General features: G+C 37.3%; 2 protein-coding genes across 4 annotated transcripts in view; both read left to right on the top strand.

The window, feature by feature from the left end:
* The window catches only part of pard6a (par-6 family cell polarity regulator alpha), a 28,925-nt gene extending 12,538 nt beyond the window's left edge, over positions 1-16,387 (top strand). Inside the window, exon 3 of the mRNA XM_079621434.1 lies at positions 12,693-16,387. Coding sequence (XP_079477560.1) covers positions 12,693-13,552 — 860 coding nt within the window. The 3' untranslated portion in view covers positions 13,553-16,387. The remainder of the gene's footprint in view (positions 1-12,692) is intronic.
* A 487-nt stretch (positions 16,388-16,874) lies between these two features.
* Positions 16,875-20,358, top strand: LOC307003237 (uncharacterized protein). 3 transcript variants are annotated; one of them, XM_079621439.1, is made up of 4 exons: positions 16,875-16,902; positions 18,745-18,893; positions 19,535-19,734; positions 20,078-20,358. In XM_079621439.1, the coding sequence occupies exons 1-4, from the start codon at positions 16,876-16,878 to the stop codon at positions 20,230-20,232; spliced, it is 531 nt and encodes a 176-aa protein (XP_079477565.1). In that variant the 5' UTR covers position 16,875; the 3' UTR covers positions 20,233-20,358. The 3 variants fall into 3 exon arrangements, with proteins under 3 accessions (XP_079477565.1, XP_079477564.1, XP_079477566.1); XM_079621438.1 differs by lacking the exon at positions 16,875-16,902 and adding an exon at positions 17,385-17,574; XM_079621440.1 differs by lacking the exon at positions 16,875-16,902 and adding an exon at positions 17,420-17,574 and having other exon boundaries at positions 18,745-18,775; positions 19,566-19,734.
* Positions 20,359-20,382: the final 24 nt, after the last annotated feature.

Here is a 20,382-nt window from a genome sequence, read left to right as displayed (position 1 = left end):
TGTTTTTTTGAGCTCATCCAATGTGGACAATTTAAAAGGGTATAGCAAGGTTGTGGGTCGCTTCCCAGGAAAGAAACAAAAATAAATCTACTATTTTAGCCTCTTTGGGGAAAAAAGTTTGTAAAGGTGCAAGAGTTTCAAAATGACTTGCTTGTTTCATGAAACTTGCGATTATATACAGTATATATTAAATAAATATATACAATTTCCAGCCGCAGTGTAAATGTAAAGATGGTATACACTCGTTTCATAGAAGTGGCAGACTTGACACAGAAAGAGAAATCTCAAAAAAAAGATGAGGAACAGAAATGTAACAAAGACATTGGGGTTTTTTAACTGTCAAAGCTCTCTAGGTTTTCTCTCCACGCTGAGAACGCATGGCTAATAAGACAGGCACTTCAAGAGAGACCCCAGAGCCTAGAGATGTTTTTTTTGGTTGGCTGTCACACCTCAAGAGTGCACAGAGGAGGATGTGTGTGTGTGACTATATTGAATTCAAGAGAACCTCTGTCTTATTAGTAACTGGCACTGTCTATAGGCAGAAACCTCGTTGAAGCTAAATAACTTTCTGTACTATCTCCCTTTTCTCAAACATCTTGGTTGAATGAGTCGAGTGTGTGGCAGTGTGTCCTCAGCTAGTGAGGAAAATCATATGTGGCATGCAGGTGTAAATCCCATTGGCTGTATTGCTGTTTTGAAGCAGGAAGTGGAAGAATGGGAAGGAGATTTCCCCACATGCCCATTCTGTGCACAATGATCTGAGGATTCAGCAGCTGTTCTGCACCCTAGGGTGTGAGAGTGTGTGTGTGCGTGTTCAAGCCTGCACTTGTTTATGCTTAATGACTTTGCTATGTATAGTACACAGGGTTATCTGGATGGCATGTCAATGTACCATGCTGTTTTTGTTTTGACATCTTGGATGATATGGAAACGTCATCTCAACAGTTACCATCAAAAAGAATCCATGTGCACTGTGCTGCTTTGAAAGTGCTCCAAAAAAGAGTCATGAAAAACAGATGACCGAGAAGGAAAGAAAAAGAAAGAGATCCAGTGGAAAGAAAGATACTGTAACATGTTTTGTATTTTTAACACTGTTTCATACTTATCGCATTGTCTTTGTTTCCTGTTGTAAGGACATTTGAAGGAAGTTCACCCAAATGAAAGTTCTGTCGTTTATTTTCGCACCCTCAAGTCGTTCCAGAACTGCATGTTGCTATTTTTCCTTGAAAAACAAAAGGAGAAATGTTGAAGCACTTTCCATTCAAGGACATTTCATATTGACCTAAAGCTGTCAAGCTTCAAATAGGTCTAAATCAGTGGCGGCTAGTGGGTTTTAAAATAGAGAAGGCGGCACACAAAATATTAGCGGTCGGATCCCCTCACAATGATTTTTCAAATGGCTTTTTTGTCACTTTTAGACAGAAATTAAAATTTTTGCCTTCTTTTCCTGCCTATCACTTGAAGGAAAAATCCATCCTTCTGTCCTTTTAATGTTCGTTCAGGCATTTAGTGAAGCTGATTGCTGGAGCCTATATCTTAGCTTAGCCTATAGATGAGGCGTCTTGCTTCATTTTTAATTTGTAGCTGTTGTTCGAATGATAGTTTGATCAATTTGTTGGCGATCAAATATTCAATACCTTCTCTACTCTCCATATAGTTGGTACATCAGCGGTAGCAGTTCAAACGAATATCACGTAATTTACATCTCTTTGATGATTGGTTGATATACCAAGGAAGGCTAGCCTCCTCTGCCATGTTACTTTTCTAAACACCCCTAATCGCTGAAAAGCGAAATACTCGATGGTGATTGACAAAAAAAATTACCAACAGAGGGGCACAAGTCTCCGGCTATGGATTTGCCCCTCCCCTTCTCTATCCCCAAAGACTCGCGTTTCACAGATTCGGCACATTTGTTTGGGGTCAGTAAGAATTTTTTTTCTAAAGATAATCTTTTATTCAGCATCGGCTGAAACCGGTGGTCGTATTGGCTCCAAAAATCCGGATCGGAGCATCTCTTATTTCTAAAGCATCATTTGACACTAAAGACTGGAGTAATGATGCTGAAAATATAGCTTCACATGAGTAAATCACATTTTAAAATACATTCAAATAGTAAAGATATTTTAAAATTGTAATAACTTTTCACAATGTTACTGTTTTTACTAATGCAGCTTGGATGAGCATAACATAGCCTACTTCTTCCAAAAATATATTTCCGACCCCAACATTTTGAACGGTGTAGCTCCACTGCAGAGAACTATTGTAGATATCAAGATAATGGCTTAAATGTTGGTCAGTTTCTCCCACAAAGTTAGTATATAGCTTCAGAAAAGTTAGTCTTATAGACTATTGACATTCCCATTCCCCATTCACTTTTATATTGAAAAGCGGGTCCAGGGTATTCTTCAAAAATACTCTGTTGTGTTCCACAGAGGAAAGAAACATAAGGAAGAGGAAGTATTTTGGGTGATCTAGTCCCTTTAAGAGCCAAATCTAATTGCACATACAGGCATGAGAGGTGATCGGTCCAATATTTTACAGTTGTTTTATCAGTGCACATCTGCTTTACTGTTCCCGACAGGTCAGTAGCCGGTACATGTACGATGCCAAGATAATCAAAGTGCAAATGAAAGCACAAAGGCAGGTTTGAGATGGATTTACCGGTCTGCTCCACACTCCACAGGTGCGCTATCATACCGTAGTGAAGAATAGAGCACGAGACAAACACTGGAGAGATTCCGTGACGGAGATGACATTGCTTTCATTTTTAACCGTGCACTTGCTAAACTGGTTGTGGCTAATGTTAGACTGGGTTCTGATAGTGACCACTCCCTGGATGACACGCATGTTGTTTTAATAGGTTTATTTATAGGGCCATTTGTGAGACGCCATGCAAAATTATTGACAGAAATATGCATTACGTTAAAACGCACAGAAATGTGTTAAACACAAGGGTGTGTGCTGCGCTCGAGAGGGACGGTGCAAAATAAAAAGAATGCTTGCTCGACCTTCCAGCTGTTGACATGCGGATTATGGAGAGAATGCGAGCCGTTCGTATAGTTGCTCTGTAGTCAGCGGTGGTGCTGGGAATGGCTGTTTATCATTCTTTCCATTCAGCACAGCATTTAGCAGTGCAAGCATCTCCACATGAATGGTCCAGGAGAACATATGAGAAGGAGAGAGGCTCTTTCTATGTCAGTGTTATCTCATAAACGGCAAAGGTTGGAAGGGGAAACTGTGTTTCCTCATCACCTCAAGGAGGAAGTCAGCATAGGAAGTGCTTTTTGTTTGATTGGGAGAACTTAATTTTACTATTACATTTTTAAACTAAGTGGGAGACGCAACACAAAAGCATGTGAATTCAGATTATTTTGTGTGTCTGTAGTATCATATTTAGGATTATATTGTAAAGGAAAAGCATGTATTTACGGCACATGCTTAAATCCTGCTGTTTTCCAAGCTCCAAATTTGACCAAAAAAGTACACATCATTACAGTATCAGAAATGTACAGTAGTTACAAAAGATTTCTATTTTTAAAAAAAATTCAATAAATGGTTTTGAAGCTTCAATTAATCAAAGAATCATGAATATTTAATCCCGGTTTCCACAAAAATATTAAGCAGCACAACTGTTTTAACATTGATGATAATAGAAAAAATCTTGAGCATCAAATCATGATGTGTGAAGGATCATGTGACACTGAAGACAGGAGTAATAATGCTAAAAATCAACTTTGCATCACAGGAATAAATAACATGTATAAAAAAAATATTCCAATTGCAAACAGGTATTTTTATATTTATTTTCACAATATTACTGCTTTATTTTTTATTTTATTTTAAACGGGTAATATAAAATTAACATTAGTTGACATTAGTTATCTCTAATTTAGTTAACATGACATGAACTAAGAATAAACAATACATCTTTCTTCAGCATTTATTAATTTTAATGTTGACATTTACAAATACATTATTAAAATCAAACGTTGTTTTTGTTAACATTAGTTAATGCACTGTGAACTAACATGAACAAACAATGAACTGGATTTTTATTAACAAAGATTAATATGTAACACATACATTGCTCATGGTTATTTCATGTTAGTTAATACATTAAGGTTAATAAATGAAACCTTATTGTAAAGTGTCACCAATAATAATAATAAAAATATTTTCATATTAGCAATTCACCGACTTTCACCTCTGAGGTCACTACAGGATCTGCATCATTAGATAGGACTAAAATAAAATGTTATGAAATATATCACATGTTAGATAACAGAATAAAGAGGAATTCACTACATGGGCATTTTTGTCACTTTCGGTGGCATTTTTGCCCCAGGCCCTGGTTATACACCAGCATAACAGAGAAGACTTGGAATGTCACATAGAGTCATATAGAATACTTTGTGTTATTATATTCTGCCTAGCGTTTCCTTTTCTGTTCCATGGAAAACAAGTTCGAAAATAGATGAGGGTGAATGAATGATGACATCATTTTCTTTTCGGTGAACTGTTGAAGTGTATTCGGTGAAGTGTGTGTGTGTGTGTGTGTCAGCATTAATCATTTGGGATTAGCAGCCAGTTCTCATCAGCATATGAAGTAATCCCATCACCCCATCAGTCCCACACTCATTAGTTCCTGATTCTGAGCACAAGTACGTTGCACTCACACGGTCAAAACGCTTTATTGCAAGATACAGTACACATGCCACTCAAGTTTTTTTTTTTTTTTTTGCAAAAGATGAATTCCTTTATTCAGCATTAAGTTGATCAAAATTGACAGGAAAGACATTTATTATGTTATTAATTTCTATTCATCAAAGAGTCCTGGATTTTTTTTTTAAATAATGGTTTCCGCAACAAATCATTTCTGAAGGATCATGTGACCCTAAAGACTGGAGTAATGATGCTGAAAATTCAGCTTTGACATCACAGGAATAAATTATATTTTAAAATACAATAAAATAGAAAAGTAATTTTAAATTGCAGTAATATTTAAAAAAAAATTACTGTCGTTTTGCATAAGAGTAGTCTTTCAAAAGCATTTTTTTTTTAAATTACTGACCCCAAACTTTTGAACACTAGTGTATGTGAGCATTAATTATGATTGTGATGTTGTAACGGTTTGTGTGTTTCTCAGAGCATGCTGAAATCAAATCTGAGTGGCTTATTATTTATGTTACTTCATGTTAATATTTGGATCAATACACATGCTGAATGCACAAGTGTGGCTGTGTCTGTAAGTGTTCAGTTCTAAGTTTGATCGGATCTTAAGCACGTGTGGCAGTGGGGATTGCCGTTGTCGTGGTGACCATATGGCTAAGGGTTAGTCTCCAGATGGTGGCAACAGAGGATGAGGTCAGACAGTCAGGACCATGCACATGTACCAGTGTGTGTGTGTGTGTGTGTGTGTGTGTGTGTGTGTGTGAGAGAGAGCAGTGAACTTCAGCCACACCCAAACAAAGCCATAGGCACATACTGAATGATGGGGTGGAAGTACATGGGAGTGGGACAGATGCAGAACTAGACAAACATCCTACATCAGACACTCACAGTAGGGGATAACATTCAATACAGTAGGTCACACTCACAGTAATCACACTGCCCACATAAACGGAACAATGCCGTGCTGCGCTGGTACACGCAGAGTTTTGTGCGTTGAATCTGTTTTTGTTATCTGTACTTAGCAGAAAAGGTGTTGAAAATGCACTCTAAGCTTATTTATGAAGCAACGTATGTATTAAATAAGACTTCTCACTTGAAAATATATGTACAGCAGTAAAAGTAAAAAAACAACACGATTTTCTTTTTTTAGCACAAACGGAAAGCGACACTTTTCTGTCAGTAGGCCACGAGGGTAATAAGATCCAGATCCTACCTTCCTCTAACAGCATCAGGTGTCTGGTCCTCTATGCTCTCCAGCTGTCACCCTGTTTTATTCATCTTGACGAGCTTGTCCACCTGTGCTTTGTTCCTTCCTGAAGTCTACAGAGAGACTGACAGAGACAACACTGTCCACAATCCTGGCTAATGGACTGTGCTGAAGACCAGACCACATCTTTTGAGGTTTGGTAATGGACAAGATATATATAAAATAATAATAATTGTTTAATCATTTAAAACATTAAATTGTGTGTATATGTATGTATGTATGTATATATATATATATATATATATATATATATATATATATATATATATATATATATATATATATATATATATATATATACATATAATATGAATACTTTAATTGTACTAAATAAACATTAAATTGACAGTTACTTTATTAATTACACTCTAAAAAATGCTGGGTTGTTTTAACCCAATTTTGGGTCAAATATGGACAAACCCAAACGTTGGATCAAAAATGCAATTTAAAAATTTAACCCAACGGCTGGGTTAGTCCATATTTGACCCAAAAGTCATTTTTTTAGAGTTGGCATATCACTAAAATATCAAATGAATTAAATTAAATAATTATGCTTTATTAAATATATTAGAACATTTGTAATATATATATGTATACATGTATGATTTAATATTAATATATTATGATTTAATTAGTTTACTTATTATTTTAATTACAAAATGTAATCGATTGACAGCCCTACATTTGCTTTAAGGTAAAAGTTCCTTTCTCTAACAGAATCAACACGTTAAACAAATTAAATTCTGTTCATATTGTCATACATTGACTCAATGCAGGTCCAATATCACATCAAACCCTCAAACACACAGCAGCCGTTCTCTGCTGGGGAGAGACACCGGCTCCGCATTCAGCATGATATATGACTCTGCTAATAACCTACCAATGTCCTGCGTAGGATCGCAGTCAATAAGCTGCCCAGCCCTGCCATAACACCACATTATTAGGTGTTAACGCTGGGTAAATAAGCTCCCCTATACTAGCACAACACCCGGCCCGGAGGTAGCATCATGAGTCAATAAGCTATCCTGTTCTACAATAATATACTTCACCAAGGAGCCGGACAGGAAGGAATGATGTTCTGATATTGGTTTGAGAAGAATTGAGGTTTTGTTGAACAGTTCTTGTACGTCAATGTTGTTTTCCTTACAATACACGAATGTATTGATACCATATTGTACATTGTCATGCACTCTTAATACGGAGTACATACTCAATGTAGTGAACAAAGACTCAAACAATAGCTAAAAGATAAAGTCTCTATTAATATAATATGTTACTTAACTATGGCTGTTGGTGAACTTCAGACATAGTTTATTTAGATACTAAGTATCTGTCTTGTGCGCACAACCCTTCCCCAGTGCGCTGTGTCTGCGGAAGTCTCTAAAGTCTCTCAGTATCTTTGTAATCCAGAAAGCAATGTTCACAAAGCTCTGCTCAGTCTGTGCCTGGAGGCCTCAGACACCTGGCAGGAGTTTTGATGTTTTTTATTGTATTTTTCAGGTGAGTCAGTGCTTGTAGAAAACCTTCGCTGCAGTCTGGTGTTTGGGTTTTGGTTTATGCTTGCACCTTTCCATCCGCTATGGTTTAGACATGAGGTTTTTATTCTAAATAAGACAAATACATATTCTTTTTTGGGGTATTGAAAAAGAAAATGTCTTCGTCTCCTCCTGTCCTAAACTGCACGTAGTAATAGGTAATCCTAGCTGCTTTCTCCTTCAGACTAGCGTAATCTGATCAACGCTTCAGTGATGCTGTTACTGTTGTCTGACTCCGAGCTGAAAAGTAGTGCATGGTTGCTTTGGAAACGGGTTGGTGATTAGTAGGGTCATTTGATTACTCATATTGTGGTTATATATTAATCTGGTTTCACACTAATTTAAAGGGTTAGTTCACAAAAAAAAAAAAAAAATTATTCACACTGTCGTTCCAAACACGTAAGACTTTCGTTCATCTTGAGAACAGAAATGAAGATCTTTTTGATGAAATCTGAGAGCTTTCTGTCCCTCCACTGACAACTACCGCTTTGACGCTTCAAAAAGTTCATAAAGAGATCATTCGCAAACATTTGAGTCGCAGTCAGGAGCTTTGAATATATTGTTTGTGTGAGGATGTGTGTGTGTGGGAGAGAGCTTGCTAACGGAACGGCATCTCTTAATCATCCTTGAGATGCATTAGCTTCTGATCTCTAAGCAATGCATCACGTCATTTAGTTAATTAGCGATGTTTACAAGATTACACAATTCACTGACCTAATCTACACGCACACACCCACATGAAAATTAGCACTTTAGCTGTACGTCTTAACACATAACGTGCAGTTTTCACACACGCACATAATGCGCGTGGTCTACGCCTCCGCATATTAACCATGAGCGTTGTTGGACCTGCTGGAGACCCTCGGGCCAGCCCGTTGTCCCCGTCTCTGGCAGGACCCCTCTCTCGCTCTCCAGCCCGTGAGCAGGTTTAATAACAGAAGCTGTCCTGATCTCTGTGGGGGTCCAGACACCAGACTAATGTGGTGAGACAGGGAGAGGGGCGGTGTGCCTTGCATACTATATGAGCTAAATACAGTGTTCATAAATATAGCCACGCACAGGCGGTCATGTGAAATGGACGATACCGTCTGTGCTCAGGCAAAATATTTACACTTTTATGCAGATTAAATATGGGGTCACACAAACACACATTATGGCTTGTGCATCTCTATTGTTTTTGCCTTCAGTAGTGTGTTGCATTCTCCATATGAGCACAGGGGTCAGAGTTCACCACCCATCACCCCATCCACACGCAGGCCCCTGGGGCCTGATGGTAATTAATTAGATGTGAGTTGGTAATCTACTGTTTGTGGCTCTTAAAACAAACCTGGGCCTGTAGTCAAACAGACTAATTAATATAATCCCCCTCATGTGATCTCCTCTAGAGGTGCATGCTGGGCCGTTTCTTTCAGATGGCACAGATGGTTTGAAATGGTATTGAACCAAGAAACGTATTTTAAGTAGTTGGAGATTGTAAGGTATGCATTGCGTATGTTTTTAATGTTCTACTAAGCTTTGTACTGCTATCAAGCTAAACTTTGTACACTGTTTGTGCTGATTTTTGCCTGGCACTGGCAGATGATAAAATGAGTGAAAAACAATCCTACAAACTTGGAACCGGAAGGGACTGAAGACATATTTCGTGAATGTCTTTTGCCAGGTTTCAATCCACCAGTGTAATTGTTAACTAACTATAAAAAATTGTTTTGGTTAATTGAAATCAAGATGAAATAACATATATATAAATAAATAAACAAATAAATACATTTTTAAAAAAATCTAGATACTAAAAAAAGATAAATGTTGCCTTCGCAAAAAACTGAAATAAGATGTTTAAGTATTAAAAGTACTAGAACTAAAATGTAAATAAAAAATAAAGCAAAATAGAATTATTTAAAAAAACGAATAAAAATTACTGAGGCAATTGACAAATTTATTATATATAAATTAAGTGAAAACTGAAAATATAAAATAAAACCTAATTAAAAATCTTGAATAAATACTATAATAGTATACAAATAATAATAAAATAACACTGCCATCGACATATTTTTATGCAAATTTTGGGATATTGCATATAAAAAGTGCTAGATGAACAAATAAAATGTCCATGTCCAAATGACTGTCGCTCTAAGATTGAAAATAGACACTTCGTGAAATTTGCTGACGACACAGTGATTGTCAGCTTGTTAAACAATGAGGAAAATTCACACGGCCCAGTCATTGACCAGTTTGTAAGATGGTGCAAGGAAGCCTTTCTTGAACTGAACGCATCAAAGACTAAGGACGTGTATTGATTTCAGGCAAAACATCCCTAATATTGTTACAACTAGAATAAATGATCAGGAAATAGAAGTTGTCAAACAGTACAAGTACTTAGGATCAATTATTGACGACAAGTTGTGCTTCGAGCCAAATACTAGTTTGCTTTGTAAGAAAGGTCAGCAGCGCCTGTATTGTCTTAGAAAGCTGGCAAAATTTAATGTAGACAAGTCCCTGATGACCTTGTTCTACAGGTCATTTGTGGAGTCAGTTGTCACCTTTTCTTTAATCTGCTGGTACGGATCTACGACTATAAAACAAAAACATTCCCTTTCAAGGGTAATTAAGGTGAGCAGCAGTATTACAGGCTCTAAGCAGAAGGGTCTGGAGGAACTTTATCAGCTACAGATGCTAAATAGGGTTAAATCGATTCTGCCAGACAACACTCATCCCTTGCAGTCTGAATTTCAGATGTTGCCATCTGGACTACGAATGACACTTCCCAAAATTAAAACAAATAGGTATAGACACTCATTTGTACCCGCGGCTATTCTACTTTTTAATTCTGTATCAAAGCGTATATAACATATTACGCTTTGATGTCTGCTGTAATGTTTTTATCTTGTTTTTTAACGCCAGCAAGAAGGCAGAGTTTTTTTCTCGTATTTGTATTGTGTGCGTGATTGTATATGTTTTCAAACTTAACTGTTTTGCTGCAAAACAATTTGCCTCAAGGAGGACTATAAAGTAACTTGAACTTGAACTTGAACTTGAACCCTTTCTCATTGCTTGACCGTTCCATTCCGTGCCGATTCGGCCCAGCTGGTGCGGATATGGTTTCATTTTCCATTGTGGGACTGATAACAGCTCTTTATACAAATGCATCACGGTAATGCAAGAGTTTACAGACAATATGAGATATAAATAATAGCGACAGCGTTATGGGGGATGATCTGATATTTTTTTCAATGTTATTGAATGCTTGGCCTGCCACAGAGAAACTGGCAACAGACAAGTGACCAATCCTGAGTGGCAACATCTCCACACGCCAACATGTTGAGAAATATCCGGGCCGAGAACGGTTTATAATCGTGTCGTGCCGGAACAAGCTCAAGTGGAAATATAGCTGGATCCGTTCCTTACTAAAATCGTTCCTTCCATGCTATAAACATTGGGCCAGTAAGTAACCACCTAGCAACCGTGTAGCAATGCGCTAACAACCACTCCGAACACCCCAAAATCTTCAGAAAATGTACTAATCTAGAATGTTTGCTATTAGGCCGTAGAGCTAGATGAGCTCAATGCAGAAAACAGGCACACGGTTTAATGTTAGTCAGCAGACTGAGGGGAAGGTGTTGATGGCTTCTGCTATTTCTACTCTCACCAGGCTGTGCTCTCATAATCACAAAAAAATCCCTCTCATGAAGACCCACGCTCAAAACCCCTGCTGCAGTTTAAAAATAACCAAAAACATTCTCTGTGCTGACGCATGTTACCTCCCACCAGATTCCAGTCAGGAGGGCCCTCTGTTCTCTGTTACCTGCTCATCGGCTAAAACAACTCTGGTTTTTGTCCATTTTTCCAGTCTGACATATCAGCTGTGATTGTTTGGATCTTTTGAACAGTGAATATTATGTGTGGGGAGAGAGGCTTTGATTAATCTGCCTTTTAATCTGATTCCATCTCGTGACCCTTGACCTATTGCAAGTGCCTTGGACAGATTTATTACAATCCTCGCTTGTTCATCCATCCATTTCTGCCACTCGGTTTTTTATTATGATATGGTCCTCCCTCTGCTCTATATTAACATTCAGCAATCAATGTCATATTGAATTCTTTTAGAGAACATTGAAAAAATAAATCTGAAATTGATTTATGGGGATCAATTTTATAATTGAGGTCACGGATGTGATACTGGTAGGACAGATGGTGAATAACATAGCGAGGTGCTTTGTATCTCCTTGAGTTTATTTTTAGTAACGGGAGATTATTTTATGCCAGTGATAAACCTGCACAGTATACAGTATGTCTTTCTAAATTTTGTGGAGAAATTGTAGGGTTTTGAGGAGTTGTGAGGAGAGTCTCTTTCTTTTAGGCCGTCGACAGGAAGAATTTTGTGTGTGTGTGTGTGTGCGTGTGTGTGTGATGGGGAGAGAGAGAGAGAGTGTGATGGAGAGAGAGAGAGAGAGAGAGAGAGAGAGAGAGAGAGAGAGAGAGAGTGTGTGGGAGAGAGAGGACTTGGAAAGAAATTAATCATTTGTTTTCAGCAAGGAGAACACATTAAATTAATCAAAAGCGTCAGTAAAGACATTTATTAGGTTACAAAAGATTTCAATTTCAAATAAATGCTGTTCATTTGAACTTTCTATTCTTCAAAGTATCCTGAAAGTGCATCACGGTTTTCACAAAAATGTTAAGCAGCACAACTGTTTTCAACATTGACAATAAGAAATGCTAATTTTGCATCGAATCAGCTTATTAGAAATTATTTCTGATGGATCATGTGACACTGAAAGAAGCCATTACAGAAATAAATTACATTTCACAATATATTAAAATAAAATAAAAACTTATTTTAAATTGTAATAATATTACTGTTTTTACTGTGCTTTAATCAAAAAGCCTTGATGAGCATAAGAGACCTCTCAAAAACATGAAAAATCATACTGACCCAAAACAGTAATATGTGTATATAAATAAAACAAAACAATATATGGACTACTTGAAGCACTTTTTGTAATGTGAATGTTTGATTTTTTTTTTTTGTCTTTTCTTAGCAAAAAAAAATATATATATGTGTGTGTGTGTGTATATATAATTTATCAGCATATCTATCAGATTATCTAATATATCAGCATATATATATATATATATATATATATATATATATATATATATATATATATATATATATATATATATAACTATTTTCTCTCTCTCTCTCTTTCTCTCCTCAGATGTAGATGACTCCGTGCCGTTCCCCACAGGCTCTCTCCAGAGAAGAAAAAAGGGCCTAGCTGGTCTGCGTCAAGCGCAACAGTCCAAGTCCAAACCGGCGCTGCTCATCAGCAATCCCCAGGATTTCCGGCAGATCTCTTCTATCATAGATGTGGACATCTTACCCGACACGCATCTCCGCGTCCGTCTGCACAAGCACGGCACCCACAAACCCCTCGGCTTTTACATCCGTGATGGCGTCAGTGTCCGCGTCACTCCTCAAGGGGTGGAGAAAGTCCCCGGCGTCTTCATCTCCCGCCTCGTGAAAGGCGGTTTGGCAGAGAGCACGGGGTTGCTGGGAGTCAACGACGAGATTCTCGAGGTGAATGGTATCGATGTGTCCGGGAAATCACTGGACCAGGTCACCGACATGATGGTGGCTAACAGCCACAACCTCATCGTGACGGTGAAACCCGCCAATCAGCGCAACAACACGATGCACCGTGCGAGTAAAACGTCTGCCGGCAATAGTTCCGCTGGCTCGGGAGGCTCCGCCCTCTCGCATGACTCCGCCCCCAGCCCCGCCTCACAGAATGCCAGCCAATACAGCAACAGCAACAGTGTGGCCGAGGGCGACAGTGACGATGATACGGACCTCATCATCGAGAACGACAACCTGTACATGCCACACCGTATGACTAATGGCAACGGCAGCCATGGTAACGCCCTGTCGTCACACAGGCCCCTCCCACAAAGTGTTTCCTTGCCCAGTAGCAGCTCTTTAAGCTCTCTGACCACACCGACACATAACGGCAGTCCCACCAAGACAAGCAGTAGCCAAGAAAGCATGAGAGAGGACGGAAACTTCATTACGTTGTGAGCTACAGTAGGATTCACACCACTGTAAGAGCCTTTATGCACATTTATAATAAAATGAAGGAACTATTATATGATCAGCTTTTATTTTTTCGGTCGTTACTATCACAAACAACAACCTATTCACAATCTTCCCCGTGAATGAGGTCCCTCGCCCAGATCTCACAGGTTGCACTGTATGGAAGTGCCTTATGGCTCTCCATTCCTCTCGCCTTAGTTATTTTTTCTTCTTTTGGGAAAAATCAACCATATTCATCTCTAATGACTCCAAGGAAGTGTGCTAGTTGCTACTGGGATGCCTGACGTTATCACTCAGAGGACGTGAGAGACCAACAAATCGCCTTTGTGGAAATGATGTGTCTTGTTGTGGATTCATCTCACTTTTTATGATGCCGACTGCATTGAAGATGATGATGATGAGGATGTGGAGATCTGATCAGTGTTTATGCTTGTTTGCTCACATCATCTCATTCTGATGCTGATCGTAGTTTCTGTCGCTCGAAACGTGCTCTACATGATGATTTTGAAGTGGTGTTGTTTGCATTCTTCTCACTACTAATTCATGTGTTTATCAATTCACATTTTTAAATGCGAAAATCTCAAAAATGTGCAGTACTTGAGAGACTGGACGTGTAGCATTAAGATCAATCCCATTACGAGAACATTTAAACATGTTTTTACTTATTCTTTAACACTCTTGTTTGTTCAAAAGCCATTTTAACACTCCCACGTTTAATTGTCACATTCATTATCTCTGGTGTAGAAAAAAAGCAATGTTTAAATATATTGAGTTTTTTTCATACATGGAAATGGAAACTTTTTGGGGGGTTTTCTCTTCTATTTTGTTACATTTAAAGGGATAGTTCACCCCAAAATTTTAATTGTCATTACTCGCCCTCAAGTTGTTTCAAACCTGTATGAGTTTCTTTCTTCCGCTGAACAGAAAAGAAGATATTTTAAAGAATTTTGGTAACCATTTGTGTTCAACGGAAGAAAGAAACTCATACAGGTTTGGAACAACACGAGGGTGAGTAAACGATGACAAAACGTTTATTTTTTAATGAACTTTTCAAAAATGTAATTCTCGGAAATTACTCTCCATCACGTCGTTACAAACTTATATGACTTGTTTCTTCTGTGGAACACCGTAATCAAACCGTTCCAATGTCTGGACAAAAAACAGAGACATTTCTCAAAATATCTTCTCCTAGGTGTCATATAAGAAAGAAAGTCATACAGGTTTGGATTGACACGAGGGCGAGTGACCGAATTTCTATTTTTGGGTGAGCTGTCCCTTTAAGTTTTACAAAATGCTTTTTATTGTTGAAAGAGGCAGTCTTGGACAGTTTCTTTCTTTTTGAAGGACATCAACCCGTTTTTCTTGCTTTGTTTTTAGTCCCCCCCCCCCCCCCCCCCCCATGCCTCCAGAAAAATAGGAATCCATATACTTAACTGGCACCGGTGCGGCGTAACTTCAGAAAGACTTGACCTCTCATTGACTCGCTCTGTTTTTCTGTAAAGAGAAAAAAGGAAATTCCTTTCATGTTTGGAAAAGCCAGAATTCTGCACATTGGGACCTTTTCCACACAGTCCACTCCTGATGGCCAAAGCTGTGAGGCTTTTTTAGCCATGGTGAGTGCGTGTATGTGTGTGTTCAGTCATATTTTTCAAGTATAATCTTACAGAAACGGCACTGAGGTGGACAGGACACTATCAGACTCCGAGCCAAATATTGGTTTCTCTAATGTCCAACAGACCCGAGCGCTGTCTTCAGGCAACGAGCTCCCAGGTGAACGCTTGTTTAGACCGCGGAGATACCTGCCTCGGGACGTCCCGCGCTTCAAAGGCTGCCTATCAAACCAAGAAGCATTGATGGAGGAAGGACAGTGAAATGCGTAAAATATCCCAGCGTTTGGAGGAACTTCATTCCAGATGGGCGGATGAGCTAATTCTCCTTTATCATGATTATATTTGGGGATGAATGAAAATGTTACTAATATGTATTCCGAATGTTTTTGAAGGACATCTCGAGTTTTAAATTCTCTGTTAGAAGCAGGTGTCAGTGAAAACAATTAGGTCTTACCGAGTCATAACTGATAGGCATGATTCATGAAGGTGTAACTGTCGAGCGTTATCTGGTTTAACTTGATCGGAAAAACAAATGACGCGTTGTTTCGCTGCAAAACTGACATTTATCAAGGTAGCCTTGAGTCTGAAAGAGAATTTAGTTTATTTGAACAGGTCTAGACGTAACATCCGCACAACTGACACTAGTGACTCATTGCCTCGGGTTTTCACTACAACGTTGTTACTGAAACCGGAGGGTGATTTGAGACGTATACCAAGAGACAGCTGGAGAAGCCTAACTTGTCACTTTGTTTTGTTATCTGTATTTAATTTAATATGTTTTATTGGCATTCTCCGGATGGAGAGAGTAAATGGAAAGTGATGCTCTGGGTTTTTAAAAAGAAAGTGATGGGATATAAACAGCACACAATCGGAGCACCAATAATACCACATGAGCATTATTTTTTTGTGTATGTCCAAAATGTGTGTATAAATAGAAATCTGTAATGACGGACACTTTTGTACACTAGGAGCCCTTTTTTATAAAAAAGAGCATTTTATATATGTGTAAATTATGGAAAGTATTTTTCTTATTCTTGTACTTTTGTATGTATATTAGAATTCTGGAAAGGAGGTTTCTATTTCTTTTGAGAATCACAAAATTCAACTCTTTAGACGCTTGTGTTTTTATTATAATCAGATGGGTCAAGGTGTACAATACTGTGAATGTTGCTGATTATAAAATGTTCTATCAAGATAATAAAAGTATTTAACATTTATTTTGATTACCTGTTTTCTTGTTTAAACAAATTATTTACATTTTTACTTATGTAATGAAATTTTGCAACATGATTAGTACAATAGTCATGTTGCAACAGTAGGCTATCATGCTTTGGTAACACTTTATTTTAAGGTGACGTAGTTACACAGTGTAACAGTAAATTATGCATAATTACAAGTAACTAACCCTAAACGAAACCTTAACTCTATAGTAAGTACATGTAGTTCATTCATATTACACAGTACTTATTTGAGTAAGTACAATGTAACTACATCACCTTCAAATAAAGTGTAACCCATGCTTAAATCAAGTCACAAAAGACTGATAGATTTACAAGTCTATTTTGTAGATATAGTCATTGTACTCATATATCTAGAAAAGATAATTGGTGCATAGAACTAAGGGAACTGTGGTTTATGTTCCATTAAACAAATCTGGGAAAACCTGGTTATTTCCATTTTAACCGGAAGTAGCGGTGGATGCACTTCACCCACAGTACAAAGAAAGTAAGCATTATTGCATTACATATATAGGATACATTAGATTTGCGATACCTTACCTCAGATTGCATCACTGTCAGAAAATCAATGCGATGTAAACGCACTGACTAGAGCAGAAGCTCCACAGATGCAGAACTGCAGACATATTTCTTTATAAATAAAAAGTGATGCTCAACTAGCCTATACGTTTTTTAAAGGACATTAGCAAAAAAACATAATTAGCCAATACAAATGTGTATTTGTAGGCCACTGACCATTGTGGCCTGTGGGGACAAAATTGGACATTTTGTTGGCCAAGGCTGTAAAGTTCTTGTAAAGTTCTTGATATGTCTCCTGAATATGTAAATGGTTAATTTTCATGATTACTGAGGCCCTCTAGTGGACTCCGGCCGGTTGAGCACAAGTGTGAAATAAAGGGATTTGCGCCCTCTGCTGTCTAACGCTGGCAACGACCATTCAAATATGTTTCTATAGTTACCAAACGACTCTTAAGATTCTCACCTGTACAATTTCCAAAGCAGGCAGCCAAGCAGCTCATTAAAAAAATTACATTGCATAATGAGAAGGAAGTCGCGTAAAAACAGTAAACCGTTCAAAAATACAGCAAAATACTCGACGACGGATTTTTTGAAAATATTGGCAGTTATCATTGATGATCCGGGCAACCAATCCTTTCAGGTCTGAAACAATCAAGATTCTTTCAAGTCTTAACGTAACAGTTACATGATTCAGTTAATAATCGTTAACAGTTAATGTTATGCTCATAAGGCTTAACGTTAAGCGTTAAGACCATGATTCTGACATATTGAGGCAATCTGACCTTTATGGCATGAAAATACAATAACACAATGACAGTAAACATAATTCCACGACGACAGTAATGACTGTTAAAAGCGAGCGGCAACATTCCAGTCTCTTGTGAAGCTAACACGGAAGTTAATTAAATAGTAATTATTTAGGCTACAAAAATGCTCTTCAGAAACCAACGGGTAACGTTAAGGTCACGGACACTACGTCCATATTTATTTATTTTTACAGTCTATTAAAAGCTTCAATGAGCAACTTTCCGACGAAGTGTTTATCTGGAAAGGGACGGCCAGTCAGTCTTTAATAATAATAGTAGGCCTAACGTTACACTGTCCCGGTTATGTTTTTATATATTTTTTTTATAGAACTCTCATATGCCCATCAAGCCTGTATTTATTGTACAGAAAATAACAGTAATATTGTAAAAAATATTATTACAATTAAAAATAATGGTTTACTATTTTAATATACTTTAAAATATAATTTATTTCTGTGATGAAAAGCTGAATTTTCAGCATAATTACTCCAGTGTTCAGTATCATCTGATCCTTCAGAAATCATATGCTGATGATTAGATACTCAATTATTATCAATGCTGGAAACAATTGTGATGCTTTATATTTTTGGGGAACCTGTGATAAATTTTTTCAGGATTCATCGATGAATAAAATGTTTTAAAGTACTTTTTAAAACACTTGTATACCAATTTAACACATCCTTGCTGATGTAAGTATTAGTATTAAAAAAATTAAGCAGCACAACTCTTTCCAACACAGATAATAAATCAGCATATTAGAATGATTTCTGAATGATCATGTGACACTGAAGACTGGAGTAATGATGCTGAAAATTCAGCTTTGCACCACAGGAATAAATTATTTTAAAAAAAAACTTTTGACCAGTGCTACTGTATATATATATATATATATATATATATATATATATATATATATATATATATATATATATATAATACAATACAAAATACAAAAATGAAGAAGGGTGTTTCTGTACTTGTTACCTGATTTGCTTGTATTGCAGTGGGGTGATGGCGGGTCTGTCGTGGTCAACGGTGAGTTTTATGAGGAGGAACTCAGTAGATGTAATGAACTCTCCGCATTAAAAGAGCTTAAAGATGTTACTGGTCTCCATACTTCCATGCTTGCTTATGGCTTTAAGAAGAAGGCAAGGTATGTTCTTGCTATAATTATTTACAAACACCAACACAGACAATTATCGCACAGTACTCCTATGGAGGATGTATAAAGCCTTGAAAATGAGTCTAAGCTGTAATTATATGGCCAAAAGTGATGTCCGGTCTAGGAAAATGTACATCTTCACCCTTTATTAAAACATTATTAAAAATGTGATTTAATATTTTGTAAGCATATTGTGTAGTTGTGCTTGGAGTCAATTGTTTTATTTGTGAATGAAACTTGCCAAATTGTGCTGACATAATTTTTGGCAGGGCTGTCATACAAAGAAATTACGAACAAGAGAGAACCAACAAAATATTAATAACTGATTATGTTGTAGCAAATATTTTTCTTGTGAGCGTTTTGCATTTTATTTTTGCATAGTAGTTTTTTTTTTTGCCAAATCATTTTGTCTGATAAATACCTTAACCAAGTTTAGTTCTATTCTTCCCTCTTATTAAATATATATTCCTCATATTTTGATTGTTCAATTGAACTTTTAGGGTCATTAAAAACAAATATCCCCTCTCCGGACATCACTTTTGGCAACTACTGTATATATTTTCCACAAATATAAATATATTCATGTTAGCCATGTAAAACTGTTTTTAATGTATAATTATGTTTTATCACAGAATGTCCAGAGGTAACATCCATGTATTTCAGCATCCGCACTTCTCAATCAAATCAGCCCACCTTAAAAAGGATGTCAAGAGAGAATCTGAAGGTACAGGACCGTCATCCAGGTCCAGAACCCAAAGACAGAAGCCTCTGAGAAAGACTAGTGACCAGTGTCTGATGGACCGTCAACATTCTCCCTCATCAAGCCACCTTTGTATGTTTATTCTAATGTATATTTGTATTAGATTTAATATGTTTCTATTATTTCCAAATGCATTCATTAATATTGACTGTCAGTCACTCTAATCAACATGACTTTCTTACATGTAAATAATGTTGCATTACTATTTGCACTTAGCACTTGACATATACTCTTACTATTCATTATTATTAATAATAATGTGCAAATGTAGGTAATAAGGGAGGCACATATATCAGAATCTCAGTAAATGATCTAAATAACATAGACATAGCATGAAAACACTTCACGATAGAACCTAAACAGTGCTGATGCTCATAGAGACTAATCTGAACCCATAATGCTTTTCTTTCCTTAGTTCCCCCTGCAAAGAGGAAGGCCAGGCGCCTGTATCAGTATATAAACAATGAGTTCACACTTCCAGACAGCCATCACTCCGAGGAGACACCCAACGTCTCTTCTGCTGACACGCAGTCCTCCTCAGACAGAGACATCTGGAACAGCAGCCCATAGATCTGCACGCTGCTACACATGATCCTGAGCCGAGCATGACTCCAAACTCTATATACTAAAGTACACACATATAAAATGACACTGAATTTGTATATTCTATTACACAAAAGCAGTATATACATGCAAAGGAACAATAATAAAATAATACAA

This window comes from Phoxinus phoxinus (assembly GCF_949152265.1).
Source record: "Phoxinus phoxinus genome assembly, chromosome: 8".
Lineage (NCBI taxonomy): Eukaryota > Metazoa > Chordata > Actinopteri > Cypriniformes > Leuciscidae > Phoxinus > Phoxinus phoxinus.
Note: the sequence above shows the minus strand (reverse complement) of the source record. Positions and strands in the feature narration are given on the sequence as shown.

Coding starts and splice junctions, on each gene's coding strand:
- LOC307003237 (XM_079621438.1), top strand. CDS start 17,455: ATGAGAAGGAAGTCGCGTAAAAACAGTAAACCGTTCAAAAATACAGCA. Junction 17,575..18,744: donor CGGGCAACCAATCCTTTCAG/GTCTGAAACAAT, acceptor CTTGTATTGCAG/TGGGGTGATGGCGGGTCTGT. Junction 18,894..19,534: donor GGCTTTAAGAAGAAGGCAAG/GTATGTTCTTGC, acceptor GTTTTATCACAG/AATGTCCAGAGGTAACATCC.